Here is a 17,780-nt window from a genome sequence, read left to right as displayed (position 1 = left end):
TATGCAAACCAACTACTCTGAATCATTTTTTTTTTACTTTTATAGGTATTAGCAAGTCAAAACGTTGTTGGCATTTAGTGTTAAGATAAACGATCGTAGCAACCCGCTATTTTTAAATTAATCAATGCCGAAACCCATGCACTAAATAGAACTCCCTCTTGAGCATTTTGTCAACGACGCAATTTGAACCCTAAATTGAAACCTCGACAACGTTAATATGCCAGTTTAAGCCTTAGCTAGACCATAATGCGGTCGAATAGACAATTTTGTGCGGCTGTGAACATGTTTATTAAAATATGTGCACTGGCGGCCGTGACGTAAAAAAACTCTTTTGCTAAATATTTTGGCTTTCAAATTGCATTAAACAGATTTTGTAAGACTGTAAAGAATATTACCAGCCTAGTGACCCTGTGCTTCACACTTTATATGCGCCTATTGTGTGCAAACAATGCAAATGAACAGTAATCTCTTGCGTCACAATATAGATTATGACGTCATAAATAGCTCAGACTGGTCTGTGGATCAAGTTTCAAATTATCCGGGCTTTTTGGACGCCATGAGTTCGGCGTTCTGGGGTTCAAGGCATTAAAAGTTACCTGAAAGTTTATTGTGGGTTGCAGGACTTGACTCGGTGGATGAGGCTGGTTTAGTTTCGACCGGCGATTTAAAGATGGTGGTTGAAGTGATTGTTTTTTGTTGTTCATTTGCTGTTTTTCCGTTTCTTTGTGTAATTGTATCGTGTGTGTTAGTAGTTGTAGTGGTTATGGTAGATTGTAGAAGTACTGTGGTTGTAGTGGTTGTAGTGGTTGGTTTGGTTGTGGTGGTTGTAGTGGTTGTGGTTGTGGTTGGTTTGGGTGTGGTGATAGTTGTAGTGGTTTGTTTGGTTGTGGTGGTAGTGGTTGGTTTGGTTGTGGTGGTTGGAGCGATTGGTTTGTGTGGAGTGGTTGCTTGGGTTGTGGTGGTTGTTGTAGTGGTTGGTTTGGGTGGGTCTCCGGGAGTAGTTCTTGTTTTAGTGGTAGTCTCTTGAATGACAAAAGATGAACACACTTTTATACAATAAGATAAACAGCAAATAAGATAAACAGCAAACATTACACTTTACCACTATTAAAATACACTGAATAAATAGTGTAAAATTTATCCCTAATAACTGTCACCTACATTTTCTGTTAATGTCTTATCTGTGTTGCATTATATGTGTCCCTTAACAACAAACCGACGAAGTTTAATGAATATAGATATACATGTAGATAGACGTTGCTAAACATTCGCGTCAAATTAGTTTTTTTAAGTAAAACAGGCGTTTCTTGGTGATCATACATACGTGTAACGTTCCTTTGACAAATGAAATTGGTTTTGGTACTGCATGAAACGTTTCTGAACTTGAACTTCAAGGTTCGATCGTATTCAAATTTATCACCCATCGTCACACAATTCTCACTTCCATTGTCACCATTCGGTTCTTCACCATACCACAGTGGAAATGATTTGTTAAACTTGCTTCCATCACTCCACTGAAACTCGTAATCGCCGATTCTTGTTGCGCTGGTGTAAAATGAGTATGGGTAACCTTAAACACAGAATTTGCATTTAACAAAAATGGCTTATAATTCAGATACAGAGTTGATAGGAGAAAATAAAGATCTTGTATTTCAGCGGTAGAATCTCAGTTTGAAATCTCCCCAAATTAAATCATTTAAGAACGTTTGTACTTTTTGTTTAAGAAGTGCTAATAAACAACGAAATAAATAAAACACACAAAAACAGTAAAAAGTCGTATTTAGGTCGGTTTGTGTAATTAAATGTTGCAAAGATTACCACTAGCAGAATACGACTTAAATTTGTGCTTTACTTGTTGGGTGAAGATGTTGCAATAAAACATCATATATTTCCTTTGTTTTGACATCAGCAAGGGTAGCGTTCTTCTGTGCACATTTTTGTTTTGCCTTTTCATAAGATAAGCCTCCTATCGGCGTCCAAATCAGATACTCAACATCATGAAAAGTCGGTTTTCCCGCAGCAGCAGACAACCACGTTATAATCAACAATACTAACAATTTCATGCTTGGTTTTGCTAAAAAAATACAAGGTTATCAACATTCGCAAGGAAGCAGCAATCCGACTGTAATGTGATACTTTGAAACATGTAAATGCGCAAAGACCAATTTCGTATCTACTAAGGCAGTGGTATCCAAACTTTATCGACGCATTCCTCACTCAACAATTCAAAACAGTTCGTTACTTCTCAGTAGACTATATAGTAGATGCTTAACCATACAAATCATTTGAAATTGAGTCTTTTATCAACTTTACAGATTTTTTTCCCAGAGCTTAAGTGTCCATTTACAGACCACATGTGCAAATTAAAGTAAGTTCCTTCCCCAAGTTTCAAAATTCCTCCCTTGTCAAGAGGTTTTACAAATTGCCAGATTTTTACCAACTGGAGAGCTATAGCGCGAGTTTGACAAACTGGGTTCTATAACGTGGGTTCTAACACTGTTGTAATGTTCGCAACAGCAGAATTATTTATCATTCCTGTTTGAATTGTTGCAAGAAACCTCGGTGAACACTTTAATTCACGGAAACCCAGTGGATGTCGCACCTTTGGTTGAAGAGTGCAACTAAAAAAGCATTCAATTTTTGTCCCGGGATATCCCGGGACAAAGAAAAAATCCCGGGATAGAATTTTTTGCTAAAATTGTCCGGGATTCCCGGGATCCCGGAATCCCGGGATAGAAACCCTAGCACTAAGCCTTAGGCATTACATTTTATAAGGTCGTATGCTGCATGTCAACTTTCGATCCATTAAGTAATGATTTTAACTCGGAACATTGACGGAAGATTAAGGTTAACCTGTTGGTTTTTAAATCCCAAATGTTGATATCATAAATAATCATATTTTGTACAATTTCCTTTTTTCATTCTTCTAATTATTTCTAAGTTAGTTTGCAAGCTGAATCGTATTGTGTATCAACGAAACAGAAGTTACAATCTACACAATAACAAAACTTCTACAAAACTGATCACTCCCTAAATCAGCGTGGTCCAACTGCAGGCCCAACTGCAGGAGATAATTTGGTTGGCCCGCGAAAGACCAACGTATTAATGACAACTATAACTTTTGTTTTCTATGTATTAAAATGTGATAATTAAACAACACAGCATGCTGCAAAATCTCCTATTGTGACCCATGACAAAGCATTGTTATGTGTAGTAAGGGTGCTGCGTATACAAACCGCGCGGGAATTTTTGCGCCAGAATAGGAACTGAAAGTTTTTACCGGCTGCTACTTATTTTATAATTATAAAAGATACAAAACAGAATTATCTATTGATTGAAAACGTTGCATAGTCACCCTGATGTTCGTGCCAGAAAAAAGTTTTACCTGCAAAATTTCAGACCTTGGCCCGCGGAGTAAGTTAACGATTTTTATTGGCCCACAACAAAAAAAAGTTGGACCACACTGCCCTAAATGATCTTAATAAATAGCCTACACAAAAAAGCTACACACGAACCACATTTGTAATAGTTTGCTTTTCGACTTACAGACCTAGCTACTTTATAAGCTATTAGCACTTCCATACTCAATACTATGATACAATAGCTACACAAGTACTAGAGATGTATCACAAAGTGGCAGCTACGTTGAGAGCGCCTTGGTCAGGAAGTTGACTTCATTGAATTTGTTTAACTTTCGAAACCTGACGTATAATTATGAATGCAAGATACGTTAAACTATGAACAGCTCGCGCGTCGTATTCATCACTGTTAGGGAAGTAGAACGAATGACAATAGACTGCTTGCTATAAACTAAAGCATGGAGCTCATAAAAAAATAATCGTTTTGATGTGACATACGGATTTAAACATTATTAACATATAACATCTTTTTAAATCGAAATTTCTTCTCATTTAAAATACTAAAATGGTTATTAGAAACCGTTTTTTGAATGAAATTGATTGACATTTTCATTGTCACGAACTTTCCCTGAAACGAGAATGCAAGACAACCAAAGCAAAAACCACTGCAGGGGTGCATTAAACGTTATCTGCGGGGCAAATTGGACCTTTCATTTAGTTTCTGTGTCATTCTAATAACATTCTGCTATTTGATGTGTTTGCATGACCGTTACTGTGAGTTAAGTTTATTTCGATTAATAAAGGAAACATAGCTACACAATAGCACTAAAACAATCAACAATCCGGAAAAATACACAGCTTTTAAACGTAAGGAGCCCAAAATAGTGGATCATGGCTGAAAGTGCTGCAGCTGCGTATTATAAAGCGTTAGGTGACTGAAGCTCACAAGAAACAATATGTTGCATTCTAGGTGAATACAACGTTGGTGGGATCAGACAAGGGACCTGAAACTAACTATCCGTGTAATGTGGCGAGACATACAGTTAACGAATATTCAAAATATTGAAACAGCAATAAAGTTGTTTTAAATATTGTTGTCGGGCAATAAAAAAACAACCACAACAGTAACTTAAAATCGCCAACAATATATTAAGTTTTCTTTTCTTTATGTTGTATATTTTAAAATCGGTGGCATTGTAGTAATTTGCTTTCTAATCACCATAATGTGTATGGACAATTGATAAAGTAACATAGTAGTACGTTGAAAATACTGAACAGGCGTTTTGTTCACCAGGTCGCATATTTAATAAATTCTTTCGTTCAACTGGTGTAATGCTAAACAAAATACTAGTTGCTGTTTTCAAGAACTTGTATTTTAGCCGACGATACGGCTATTCGCAAACACGAATGCAAGAACATTGCACGCGTGTTAGGGATAACGGCTTCCCGCGTAACTTACACAACTTGACACATAACACAACCATCCTACAAAACAGACAATTCAAGTCGTTCACTTGCTTACCATACGTCCAGGGTGTATCTGAACGCCTAAAATGAATGAACGATGCTGGGGTAAAAGTGGCAATGAAACCTCTTAAAACAATTAGGCAGTTGTTACCAAAACCAAAAGATGCCACGATACCACAACACCATACAGGTATTGTTTACCAGGTGCCCTGCCATGATTGCGATAAGGTTTACATTGGCCAAACCAAGCGAAATCTAAATTCGCGCCTCAAAGAACATAAAGCGGCTGTCAAAAATATGGAAGTTAGCAAGTCTGCTTTGTGCGAACACGTGTTTGAATGCGACCACCGCATTAATTGGAACGATGCCCAAATTTTAAAACAAGAACCCAATTGGTCTAAAAGGTTAGTTTTTGAAAGTTGCCTTATGAATTCAAATTCTAATGTTCTGAATCGCAATGATGGCAAAGGCCTCAGCCCGGTTTTTCGTGATATTTTACGTCCCACTTCCACATCAAATATCGGACATTAGTTACGCCCTGTCATTTTGTAGCACCGGCAACTCTTCACGGAAAGCCTTTGTCCTTATGTAATTATTTTCTATCGTATCCCGCTGTTTTTGTGCATTTTCGCCTCTGTGCCCGCTGTAATATCATACCGTTCTGGTGGGCAAAACGTCAGCTAAAATGCAAGTTCTTGAAAACAGCAACTAGTATTTTGTTTAACATTACACCAGTTACACGAAAGAATTTATTAAATAGTAGTACGTTAGTAACATTTTTTAAATAATTTAGGCGCGAAAGCACGACTTTCTAAGTTATTACCCTTTAGCTCCCACTTGTGACAAAGTATATTTTCTACAGCAACTGTGGTTAAAGAAATTGCTGTAAAACAGATATACCAAGTTACACTACTTTGTTTTGTCACTGTACGCCAGGCCCATTGAAGGCGCCATACCGAATCAGCCGGTCACCAAGCATTCACCACCATATGGCAAGGCGTAGGCTTGAAAAATCTAGCCTGCGGTGGGATTCGAACCCACGACAGGAGTCTTTCCGGGACTCGCGCTCTACCAACTGAGCTACGCAGGCTCAGTGGAGAATCCGCCGAAAGTCGAATCACAAGCACCGTTGCCTGCCTCGTATGCTGCACATTTCAGCTTCGTAGTAGGGGATCGCCAGATTGACCAGTATCAGTTAAGATGAACATAAATTCATTACTGGGATCAGCCCTGAAGCGTCTATGCAGACCAGCGATCACGGCACACTCATATTTAAATCACAGTACGCCAGGCCCAATGAAGGCGCCATACCGAATCAGCCGGTCACCAAGCATTCACCACCATATGGCAAGGCGTAGGCTAGAAAAACCTGCGGTGGGATTCGAACCCACGACAGGAGTCTTTCCGGGACTCGCACTCAACCAATTGAGCTACGCAGGCTCAGTGGAGAATCCGCCGAAAGTCGAATCACAAGCACCGTTGCCTGCCTCGTATGCTGCACATTTCAGCTTCGTAGTAGGGGATCGCCAGATTGACCAGTATCAGTTAAGATGAACATAAATTCATTACTGGGATCAGCCCTGAAGCGTCTATGCAGACCAGCGATCACGGCACACTCATATTTAAATCACAGTACGCCAGGCCCAATGAAGGCGCCATACCGAATCAGCCGGTCACCAAGCATTCACCACCATATGGCAAGGCGTAGGCTAGAAAAACCTGCGGTGGGATTCGAACCCACGACAGGAGTCTTTCCGGGACTCGCACTCAACCAATTGAGCTACGCAGGCTCAGTGGAGAATCCGCCGAAAGTCGAATCACAAGCACCGTTGCCTGCCTCGTATGCTGCACATTTCAGCTTCGTAGTAGGGGATCGCCAGATTGACCAGTATCAGTTAAGATGAACATAAATTCATTACTGGGATCAGCCCTGAAGCGTCTATGTAGACCAGCAATCACGGCACACTCATATATAAATCACAGTGCGCCAGGCCCAATGAAGGCGCCATACCGAATCAGCCGGTCACCAAGCATTCACCACCATATGGCAAGGCGTAGGCTAGAAAAATCTAGCCTGAGGTGGGATTCGAACCCACGACAGGAGTCTTTCCGGGACTCGCGCTCTACCAACTGAGCTACGCAGGCTCAGTGGAGAATCCGCCGAAAGTCGAATCACAAGCACCGTTGCCTGCCTCGTATGCTGCACATTTCAGCTTCGTAGTAGGGGTTTGCCAGATTGACCAGTATCAGTTAAGATGAACATAAATTCATTACTGGGATCAGTCCTGAAGCGTCTATGCAGACCAGCGATCACGGCACACTCATATATAAATCACAGTACGCCAGGCCCTTGGTGACCGGCTGATTCGGTATGACGCCTTCATTGGGCCTGGCGTACTGTGATTTAAATATGAGTGTGCCGTGATCGCTGGTCTGCATAGACGCTTCAGGGCTGATCCCAGTAATGAATTTATGTTCATCTTAGTTTGTTTTGTTTACCACATTGATTGTATGAACTGCATGTAATTTAACAAAGCAAGCTACTACTTAGTTCTGTAGCATTGCTTGATTATTTGGTTTTGAATCGGCACTTTAATTTGCAGCCAAGTTACATCATATAACCGAAAGTGGATGTATCATGTTGTAGTCCTTTAGCTCCCACTTGTAACGAAACACTTTCTAAAATCTTACTTTACCAGATGCTGGAGTTATAAGACAAACGCTGTAACTTTCCAAGTTTTGGAAAGTTTTGAAGAAAATAACGATTTTTCCAATAGAGACGTGAGCCTTAATAGTTACGCACTTTTTGAGAAACGCACTTTTGAAAGTTTCTACTTTATTTTTTTTTAAAACGCTGATGACGCAACTGTATGTAGTCATGACAATCACAATGGTTGTCGCGTTTTTTTCGGCTGTTGAATATAAAGGAAAGTTTAATTCAAGGAGAAATATTTTATTTAAGTGATTGAAGGTAATTTTATTAATTCATTACACAAATATTATTTTTTGTTTCTTACCGTGTAATGCAGATGTGGGCAACCTTTGTCACTGTGGGGCCACATACAATTGCAAAAATTAGATAGCGGGCCGCACCTTTATATGACGCAAGGTGATTTTACGTCGTTGCATACCAAAAATGCCGTACTACAAGTAAAATTCGGAATTGATTATCACAGCATATTGTCAGGTCGCAGAAAAATAGCACCAGGCGCACTAATCTGCTCAAACATATATAACATTTAGACTCGTTTGCCAGTATATTTGAAATCCAAGTGTTTCTGTGGGCCGCACAACCTTTAATCAAGGGCCGCATCTGGCCCGCGGGCCGTGGGTTGCCCACCTCTGATGTAATGAGATCACTGTAGGCAATATTCTGGTAGTGTTGGCTGCAATGATTGGTTTGGATGTGATGAACTGTTTGGTTGATGTTGCTGATTCCGTTTCAAGAAATAAACCTGAAAATTTTCACTATAGTATAAAAAAGATTTGATACCAGTGACAAATTCCGCGACATAAAGTATTTTCTGACAAAATATGTCGTATTTGAACAGTCAGAGAGCCTGTATATAGTACATACATTGTAATGCAGAGGTTTTTACCAGTCGCAGTTACCTGTGCAAAACCCATATATTTTGTTCAACCTAGTCGGTTTTCAAATCCAAACATGCAATATAAAACTTATTGAACGTGCGGGAGCCACACATGCTGCAGAGCGGCAAATAAATCTATGAGTCTAAAAATTTTATTGATATCATGCGAGAAATAAAAACATTGAAACATTCCTACACAATCCAGGGTAACCATAGTTCTATTCTAATCAAATCTAAAAACACTTACGTGCCAAAGCCGATTTCTGTTGCAGATAAATTGTGCCAAATACCGATAGCACGGTATGTCTTTGAATCTAGAACAGTGGTTCCCAACCTTTCGATGACCCAACCTTTCGTTGACCTAAGAGTAACTTTTGGGCTCCCGTGGCCCCCTTCAAGTAACCCTGCCCTGATTGGGAAACCACTGATCTAGAAGGAGTTTCATCCATTTCAACACAATTCTCTTTTCCATTTTTATTGTCTGGTTCCCTAAAGAATTTGTTTTCAATTTGCCTCCATCATTCCACTGAAACTGCTCAGTACCGTTTATCCTCGTAGCACCGATGTAAAAGGAAGAAACCAAACCTAAAATATGGTTTTGTTTGCAAAGCATAATTATACTACCAAAAGCCTGAACTAAGACTTTGCTCAAAAGGTCCGATTTACCCAACGCTTGTAAACTGCTTTGCTTCATTAAAACACTGAACTTAAAATCTTTCAAGGTGGTTCAAATATTAACCAAACGCGAGATTCGAGATTCAAATATCAGTTAAACCGTCACAAACATCAACCTACTGCTGCGAACTGCTGCCAAACGCAACAATTTTCTAAATAAACGTGCGAAAAGGGAGCTTTCAGTTCACATGAAAAAGGCGAGCCCGGCCTAGCATGTAACAAGACTCCCTCTGATTGATAATGCCCCAGTCAAGCGATTGCTTCTGGAAGTAATCAGCGGCAGAATTTGATGCGGAAATGCTTGCCCAAAGGAACAACCGGGATTAACTTGATTAAACTTTTTGTGCGAACACTAAATGCGGTTAAAGTAGAACATTTGAGTTTAAAGCCATGAAGAACTTTAAATTTGAACCATTCAAATTGGGCGGAACAAGATCTGTTTTACATACACAATTTGCAATTACAGTAGTTATAGATTTTATCAGTGTTGGTCGCATATGCACATGTTTTATTGTTGAGCAGAGCAACAAAAAAGTATCCACGGTCGCAGATTTCGCATCCCATGACATATTTCAAATCACTACCAACCAATTTAGATCAGACACATGTACGTCCGACCGCTTCGTGTCGCGAGGGATAAGTTAACGATTTAAGCCAGTGGTTCTCAAACTTTGTTTTGTTGCGACGCCCCTGGACAAGTTTTTCTGGACTTGCGACGCACCAGCAAATAAAAGTTAATGAGGAAACTTATTATTAAAGTTGTGTTTACCGATACAATGACCAAAAGCCACGAAAGGGAACTATTATGCGACGCCCGTAGAAAATTGAAACGACGCACCAGGGCGTCGCGACGCACAGTTTGAGAACTACTGATGTAAGCGATTTAAGATGTAAAAGGGAAAGCAGTTGGTAGAATGGTAAAGACAAAACGTTGAAAAACAACAAGATAAGTATAAAAATACACAGGTTTAGGAAAACAGTTCGAGTTTTCACTCGACTCAATCCTGGAGAAACAAGCAGAAGTGGCACCGCACAGAAAACATATCATCACATTTTTTACACAGGTAAATAGTGCCAAAACTTTGCAACTTTCGAAAATAGATAAGAAATACAAATGGACACAACAATTCTTTAAAAAATGTTTTTTTGTCGATTCTCAGGTTGTTTTGTTTATATGTGACGTCGTAATTCATCGTAGGCTGAATCCGATTCGTCATTAGCCCCGTGTCTGTTATCATAGATATTAGTTGGATTGCTGCCGCTTGCAAATTGATCGTGGACTTCTACATGTTGAGATAGTTGCAAAGTGTCGTAACTGACTTCATTCAATTGATTGTGATCGTATTTTTGAACATGTAATTGTTGTCCATTGTCGTGAACCTTTGTTGATTGTTTCGACTTTCTGACCTGAGCATAGACATCGCTGCTTCCCACTGTTGGTTGTGCACCTTCGTCAACCGCGATGCTTTCGTGGAGTGGTTCCTGGATTGCGTCGTAATGACTGACGTCACCGTCTTGATGACCTAAGGAAGGTTTTGTGAAATGGTCGGCGAAACTGTTTTCTTCGATTTGAGGAATGTTGTATGTTTCTTCGGGTTCAAATTCGTCGCCTGTGACACATTTTGTTGGATGAATTTTTTTTCATCAGCAAATGGAAAAGTTTATTCTGAAACTGATAATAATAGTTGTAACAAGGAAACAACCATTTTGAATACTAATATAATATAATAAGTTTACTGTTGTTGGATTGTTTTTCGAATACCAACAAATTATAGTTGAAACAAGTTATAGCAACTATTATAAACAACTGTTGTATGTTTTCTACCCCCTGCATTGTATTCAATCACTGCAGCTGCGTTCACCGGTTTGTTTCTCCTGCGAAAGTAAAAGCCGAATTTACTTCCTTGAAAGAGTGAAAGCATTGTACTGACCCAGTGGGTAGACAATAAAAACACTGCCGTATATCTGACTCTAATAAACAAACAAACTATCACTGTCGAAACAAACCTAAAAAGACGCAAACCGGTTTAACGTTCCACCATTATATTTCAATAAGGCAAGCCACGAAAGCGCCTCTTGCGGCTAAACACGCAACACAAAAATCACCGCGCCACGAATCAACTGTGAGACATCAATTCTAATGCGTACTCTAGTCACTTAAGGTAGCTTAAGGTAACTCAAGGTAACTTTAGATAACCGATTTTAAGTCTAAAATACGTCTATATTTATAGCGTTCAGGTCAAATGTCGTTATACGGGTTTAGCTGTAAAACGTTCGCCCGAAAAGATTAACTGTGTTCTAAACCGTAATTATTCTTTAAATCGCTTTACAGAAGTGTCATATATAACATGGCTGGAGGCCGAGTAATACGTGGGTTACTGTTAACACGTTAGAAGCGATACAACGATAGCCTTAAGCCAGTATATGACCGGTCCAGTAATAAGAAAAACAGGTTTAACAGGTGGTCAAGCTTTTGTGTAGAAAAAGGCGAGTTATGAACGGGGTTGACCGTGATGATATGACACGACAATTACACGAATTAAAATGTTTTGAATTAAAAAGTCCAAAGTCCGATGTATTTTACATTAAAAGTCCAAGGTCCGATACATCACTCTCCGTCCCGTGAAATGTTTTCCGGAAGAGATTCTCCTGGATGATGTTTTCCGAATTAGTTTGTTGTCCGTTTATTGTTTCCGATTTGACGCTTCGTGCTCCAAAGTCAAATATTGATTGTGCCGAAATTTTTTGTCCATTTGATATTCTTGCTTGATGGATATCAAGCTGTGTGGTGATAGATTGTTTGTATTTTTTGGTGAACTGCAGTTGAGGAAGTCTTTTGTATTTTCGAACGTCATCGTACCAATGGAGATGCGTAGAATGTTGTTTGATGCGATTCGAACAGTTGATCCGGTGTGATTCGAACAGTTGAATTCGCACGTTGTTTTTCGAACGTCTGTAATCTAAACTTAACATTTCGCGCGGCAAATATTCACGCCAATGATTATATAAGGGCTTTTTTTTTCAAAAGGGATATAATTTTGATTAAGTATATATATACAATACGATTGAAAAAGGCGCAAATTCTAAGTACTATGTAGGTTTGTGATATACAAATAAAAATAGTTTTGACATTTGACAAGTGTTTCTGTTTCGAATTCTTGTAAGAAATTAAACGAGCTGCCGTACTTTTCAGAGTTTTTGCTAAGCTTTTTTACGGTTTGACGCGTAGCTGTGCTGGCGACTTGATTTTACATGTGAAATTTGGCTTTGCAGCCTCCCACTTGTAAGGGTTTTGCAGTGCTTTTGCAATCTGCGGTTGTGAGTTGTTGAGTCGCATTTTGAGGTATTACTCTCGCCATTTCGACCGACAGGCCAATCTATGACAGATTATTATATTTTCGCGCTGCCGTCGAGGCAAGGTAAGGATTTTTAGGCAATCAATCTCGTTTGAGTTGCAATTGCTTTTTAGGCGGCATTTGGCCTAGCGACTGAGCAGCAATGCTGCTTTGAGCTGTGCTCATTGAATTATAAAGTTCAATATGAACCAGTGTCTTGGCGTTCGAGGAACGCTTGCGCTTCGGCGGCGCTATGTCAAGGCCATTTGCATTTGCTTTAACATCTTTCCGCTTTATTACTGTAGCATTCTCCTGCATTTTTCCTTGGCACGTTTAATTGATTAAACACAATTTCATATTTATCGTTTTGGTTTCACGTGTAGTCATGTCAAATCTAAAATTATTTTTATACAGGGTCAACCTACTAGGTACTTAGAACGAATGTTATGATCGTTTTCGTTTCAATATCAAGGTAGTTGTTAGAAGAGACAATCTACGAGGCTCTTAGAATACTTATAGCTGTATTGGCGTGAGCAAGGCCGATGATGATTAAAGTATTTACTGTGCTTGACAATTCGTCGTCAGTATCGATAGAAATCGTTCGAACCTCATGTAGCATTGATCTTTCTGTAAAACTACACTCAAAAAAACAAAACATTAAATCTGCAACTTTGCGACGCTAACTACTTAGAGCAAACAAACTGCCATGTAAGAGTATTAGTAATAAACCAAACAAGAACATGTTTATCTATGAATGATAACGGTCAGCAAACTTTCTATGCCCTAATGACCAACTTTCGCTTGTTTGTCTATAGCGAGAAGCAGTCAATCCCTATTGTGCAAGGACTTACAGACTATTGGGTCTGACAATTATGTAGAAGTAGTAAAAATGAAATAATTGCTGCCTTAGGCGCATGCGGCCCCAATTACCGCAACCACGAACGAGAGAGACGAAGATTTCTAATTAGGTAGACAAGTAGATTATTATTAGACCGTATCAAGCATAAAGTGACGTTTCCCAGTAAAAATTATATTTAAGACATGTACAGTTGCTGTCATTTAGGATTAGCAATCGCAAGGTAGAGATTAAAAGTATAGGGAGTAGGCAATTTCATAGTAAGGTAATCAGATTCGTCCGTAAACAATAGTCAATCAATAATTATACTTCCCTGCTATCCGATTCTTAGATCGCCTGCGGATCTAAACAAACCGGCGTTTCGTCTGACGAGTTGTTGGAATCGGCACGCGTCGACTAGGGCACTTTTATTGCCGGCGACAATTGTGTCCTTTTCAGCCACCTTAAACACTTGAAAGTTCGTTGGTTCGCTAAACGATGCGATTTCATACGCGTTTTCAGCCAATGCTTCCAAGGACAAACCGTAATCAGGCGCCAAAAACGACTGGTTCAACCACTTTTCGGCAACCGGTTCTAGATCTTGGTTATCGCCCTGAGGAACCAAATTATCTACAGAGACACTAGGGCGCTTACTTTCCAACGTAACATCGGGAAGCGACTCATTTACCTTAGCAACAGGTTTAACGCCAAAAGCCTTTATCAGAGCCTGTTTTAGATCGTCATACGAAAGACAACCACCAACAGAACCTAAAATGACGTGGCTGACCTTTTGCGCTTGTGCCTGGTTCAACACAGAGACAATTAAACAGAATTTCTCAGCGTCGGACGTTACCTGGTGGCTTTGGAAAATCTTTTCCACCGTTGTAAACCAAAATTTTACGGTATCTGTCCACATGGGAGGTATTTTAATTTTAGCAACGGATGATGCGGCAGGTGCAAGTTCGCTTAAACCAAAATTAGGTGCAGGAACGACAGGATAACGAGGCGTGGAATACGGTGCACGCGTTGCCTTGCTCGGCGGTAAAAACATCGATGAGGCCTGGTCAATAGTTGACCGTGGGGCGGAATAACTCAATTGCGGTTGAGGCACGGAGAAAGACAATGCTGCCGACGGCGTTTTTAGAGAAGTGGCCGGCGCATTATCATCTGAAACCGGACCATGCGAGGTAGCGCTTGTAGAAGGCTTATGGCCCTTGATATCGTTATACCAATCAGTATCGTCGGACCCAGTTGATTCGCTACTAGTATAAACTATAGCGTCCGAACGACCAGCATTAGGCATGGTGGCGGCACGAGATGAAGAATACATATCTGGCGTTATCAACAACTGTTCAGAAGGTTTACTGCCTTTGAACCTGAGTGCGCTCTTTAAGAATCCAGAAACGAGACTAGTTTTCTGCGTCATTAATTAAGGCGTCGTTAACAGCGATTTTATCAGAAGGTTAAAAGCGCGGAAATCAATATCACGGCAGAGGGCGTCACCAAATTTGTACTGACCCAGTGGGTAGACAATAAAAACACTGCCGTATATCTGACTCTAATAAACAAACAAACTATCACTGTCGAAACAAACCTAAAAAGACGCAAACCGGTTTAACGTTCCACCATTATATTTCAATAAGGCAAGCCACGAAAGCGCCTCTTGAGGCTAAACACGCAACACAAAAATCACCGCGCCACGAATCAACTGTGAGACATCAATTCTAATGCGTACTCTAGTCACTTAAGGTAGCTTAAGGTAACTCAAGGTAACTTTAGATAACCGATTTTAAGTCTAAAATACGTCTATATTTATAGCGTTCAGGTCAAATGTCGTTATACGGGTTTAGCTGTAAAACGTTCGCCCGAAAAGATTAACTGTGTTCTAAACCGTAATTATTCTTTAAATCGCTTTACAGAAGTGTCATATATAACATGGCTGGAGGCCGAGTAATACGTGGGTTACTGTTAACACGTTAGAAGCGATACAACGATAGCCTTAAGCCAGTATATGACCGGTCCAGTAATAAGAAAAACAGGTTTAACAGGTGGTCAAGCTTTTGTGTAGAAAAAGGCGAGTTATGAACGGGGTTGACCGTGATGATATGACACGACAATTACACGAATTAAAATGTTTTGAATTAAAAAGTCCAAAGTCCGATGTATTTTACATTAAAAGTCCAAGGTCCGATACAGCATCAACACAAGTGACTAATTGCAAGTCAGAAAGTATCATAATCACAAAATGCTTTTTCTATTTATAATCTTACTTGGGCATGTTGATCAAAGTTTTCCTATTTGTTTGCTTAAGTATAATAATGTGAAGAAACGTTCTGCAATTACCTTCTTTTGACGCGTGAAGCAACAAAGAAAATGACGATGATGCAGATTATGACTAATATGACGCATCCGCCTATTGCTGAAGCAATGATGGCCGTATTGGGTTTCGGTGGAGCTGCCAAATCAACAATTTTAAGAAGAAGTAAAAAAAGAAACAATTATGAAGTTATCAACCGTTTACAAAATACAAAATAACATTTTGAATGCTGATATTTTGTTTGTTCAGAGTTTGTGTGTAAAATGTTTTGAAATTAGCTTATAGTTTCTAACCTTGTGTAGTGGTGTTAGCTGGGGTACTTTTGGTTGTACTTATTACATTGGATGCTGTTAATATGATTGAAGTAGTTGGTTTTGTATATGGTTGGGAGGATGGTAAAGTGCTTGTAGCTGTAACATACAAAACTAAATAAATATTAGAAATCCTTTGCTTCGTTTATAAAACGGACATTATTAGAACCAGTAATTTGTAAACTACTAACTTGCCATAATAGAAACAATATTTTTTTTATTCTACTTTAAATTGCATGTTACGTTTTACTGCCATTAGTGCAATTGTGTTGCTATGTGTTATTTCACCAAGCGACTCAACACACAACCACAATTTCACAAACGTTCGCCGCAATGGAGACATGCTTACCTGACACTATTTTTTCACAAATGTATCTAGCATTGTGATATGTACACGGTACGTCATTCCATCGATAAGAGGTTGATTGTACAGAATGAATATTATAACCCATTGTGACGCAATTATCATTTCCGTTATTGTTATTTGGTTGCTCTCTTTGCCACATGGTTGTTGAAACATCGCTTCCTTCATTCCATCGAAACTTATTTGCGTTCCCGACTCTTTTTGCGCCGATGTAAAGCGAAAAGGGTTTGTCTGAAATACAAACGGTCGATTTCAACACAAACTGCAAACAAAACTGGATCAACTAAGTTGAAGTAAGCATGTGCACCAAGGACGTGGGGCACCACAAAAACTTGAACTCAATTGGTGGTGTCTTAATATTTAAATGTACATCCAAGTCGAATTATTACAGGTGATTTTGAGTCGGGTTCTATGCTAGGAAATATGAAAACGACTCAACAATAATTTAAATCTTTAAGTAAGCTATAACTTATATAGTGTCAGAATCGCAAGCGTTTAATCTGGACCTGATTCCGAGCAATGTTGCGTCATCTGCCTGCAGTTATCGTATTGTGGCAAAAAAGAAAACAATATTCGGGACAAGGATGCCCAATACACAAAGATAATTTGAAATTTCATGATGTTAGTTGAGGTATGCTTGTGAATGTTTATGTCTCACCTTTATGCCTGCTATTAAACCAGTGGTTCCCAACCTTTTCGTAGTCACGGACCCCTTTTATAAACTTTATCGGTCCGCGGACCCCCAACGTAATTTAGTCTATTTTCGTTTCCTGCATTTTACGTTATTATACGTTTTTTGGGGGCAGAATTTTATTCAACCTTCAAAGTCCTTTAATCTCAATAAAGTTACTGTAGTGTAGCAGTCAATGCACTAAAAGGGATAAATTTTCTAGTGTACAATACTTAAAACAAAGCACTAAGAATTCTATTGTTAATGTGTGTTGTGATGTCACAATGGAGGTAACAATCACTTCCTAATCCAAGGGTTTGATAAACAGTTTGCACTTATATACAGGATTGTAAAAACGGTTTGGGAACTTAAAAATATTGTACTGTTGTTAATGCTACTACAAGTGTTTGCCTCCACGGACCCCCTGAAACCATCTCACGGACCCCTTGGGGGTCCGCGAACCCCAGGTTGGGAACCACTGTATTAAACTGTAAAATAGCTTACATTAAGCTTACCTGTCAGGTTTATAAATGATTTTAAAAAGTTAAAGGTGTCTGTAGTTTTAACGTTAGCTACATTAGCTTGCAACGCAGAACAATTCCCTTCTGCTTCAGCATATGATTTGACTGGAGTCATTTCGATGGAATATTGAGATCCATTGAAGTTGTGCCAAGCTCGTGCTTCAGCAGAAACAGATAAACACCACATAAACAACAAAACTAACAACTTTGTCATTGTTTAGGCGCCAAAAAGCTATGATTTTTATAACTCTGAATGTATGCTTAAACACCCCTTATTGACCTTTAAACACTTTATATTTCCTACTTGAGTACAACTTGATATTATTCGGAAAAAAA

The 17,780-nt window shown here is 39.3% G+C and overlaps 3 protein-coding genes and 2 non-coding genes across 7 annotated transcripts; all 5 read right to left on the bottom strand.

The window, feature by feature from the left end:
• Positions 1-1,177: 1,177 nt before the first annotated feature.
• Positions 1,178-2,063, bottom strand: LOC145222294 (C-type lectin 37Db-like). Its single transcript, XM_080088393.1, has 3 exons — positions 1,853-2,063; positions 1,325-1,570; positions 1,178-1,203 (listed from the first exon to the last, which is right to left on the bottom strand). Exons 1-3 carry the CDS (start codon positions 2,061-2,063, stop codon positions 1,178-1,180), a joined length of 483 nt encoding a protein of 160 aa, XP_079944519.1.
• A 3,779-nt stretch (positions 2,064-5,842) lies between these two features.
• Trnas-gga (transfer RNA serine (anticodon GGA)) lies at positions 5,843-5,916 on the bottom strand. The gene has a single exon. It is a non-coding gene; the product is annotated as a tRNA-Ser (tRNA).
• Positions 5,917-6,897: 981 nt separating this feature from the next.
• Positions 6,898-6,971, bottom strand: Trnas-gga (transfer RNA serine (anticodon GGA)). Its single transcript has one exon. It is a non-coding gene; the product is annotated as a tRNA-Ser (tRNA).
• A 2,596-nt stretch (positions 6,972-9,567) lies between these two features.
• LOC145224014 (uncharacterized) lies at positions 9,568-17,751 on the bottom strand. Its single transcript, XM_080090429.1, has 6 exons — positions 17,439-17,751; positions 16,239-16,484; positions 15,872-15,988; positions 15,605-15,716; positions 10,917-10,966; positions 9,568-10,701 (listed from the first exon to the last, which is right to left on the bottom strand). The coding sequence occupies exons 1-6, from the start codon at positions 17,656-17,658 to the stop codon at positions 10,262-10,264; spliced, it is 1,185 nt and encodes a 394-aa protein (XP_079946555.1). The 5' UTR covers positions 17,659-17,751; the 3' UTR covers positions 9,568-10,261.
• On the bottom strand, positions 11,047-15,476 carry LOC145224015 (uncharacterized). 3 transcript variants are annotated; one of them, XM_080090431.1, is made up of 2 exons: positions 12,989-15,476; positions 11,047-12,056 (listed from the first exon to the last, which is right to left on the bottom strand). In XM_080090431.1, exon 1 carries the CDS (start codon positions 14,685-14,687, stop codon positions 13,599-13,601), a length of 1,089 nt encoding a protein of 362 aa, XP_079946557.1. In that variant the 5' UTR covers positions 14,688-15,476; the 3' UTR covers positions 11,047-12,056; positions 12,989-13,598. The 3 variants fall into 3 exon arrangements, with proteins under 3 accessions (XP_079946557.1, XP_079946556.1, XP_079946558.1); XM_080090430.1 differs by having other exon boundaries at positions 11,047-12,051; XM_080090432.1 differs by having other exon boundaries at positions 11,047-12,044.
• Positions 17,752-17,780: the final 29 nt, after the last annotated feature.

The sequence above is a fragment of the Phallusia mammillata genome, chromosome 4 (assembly GCF_965637545.1).
Source record: "Phallusia mammillata chromosome 4, kaPhaMamm4.hap1.1, whole genome shotgun sequence".
Lineage (NCBI taxonomy): Eukaryota > Metazoa > Chordata > Ascidiacea > Phlebobranchia > Ascidiidae > Phallusia > Phallusia mammillata.
The sequence above is the reverse complement of the archived record's forward strand: the minus strand, read 5'-3'. Positions and strand labels throughout refer to the sequence as shown.

What these genes read in the sequence shown, in the direction of transcription:
- LOC145222294 (XM_080088393.1), bottom strand. Translation starts at nt 2,063, where the DNA reads ATGAAATTGTTAGTATTGTTGATTATAACGTGGTTGTCTGCTGCTGCG. An exon ending in GCAACATCTTCACCCAACAA is followed by an intron (nt 1,571 to 1,852) that starts GTAAAGCACAAA and finishes TCTGTGTTTAAG; the next exon opens with GTTACCCATACTCATTTTAC. An exon ending in TTGTCAAAGGAACGTTACAC is followed by an intron (nt 1,204 to 1,324) that starts GTATGTATGATC and finishes TTTGTTGTTAAG; the next exon opens with GGACACATATAATGCAACAC.
- LOC145224015 (XM_080090431.1), bottom strand. Translation starts at nt 14,687, where the DNA reads ATGACGCAGAAAACTAGTCTCGTTTCTGGATTCTTAAAGAGCGCACTC.
- LOC145224014 (XM_080090429.1), bottom strand. Translation starts at nt 17,658, where the DNA reads ATGACAAAGTTGTTAGTTTTGTTGTTTATGTGGTGTTTATCTGTTTCT. An exon ending in TTGTGAAAAAATAGTGTCAG is followed by an intron (nt 15,989 to 16,238) that starts GTAAGCATGTCT and finishes TGTATGTTACAG; the next exon opens with CTACAAGCACTTTACCATCC. An exon ending in AGCTAACACCACTACACAAG is followed by an intron (nt 15,717 to 15,871) that starts GTTAGAAACTAT and finishes TTGATTTGGCAG; the next exon opens with CTCCACCGAAACCCAATACG.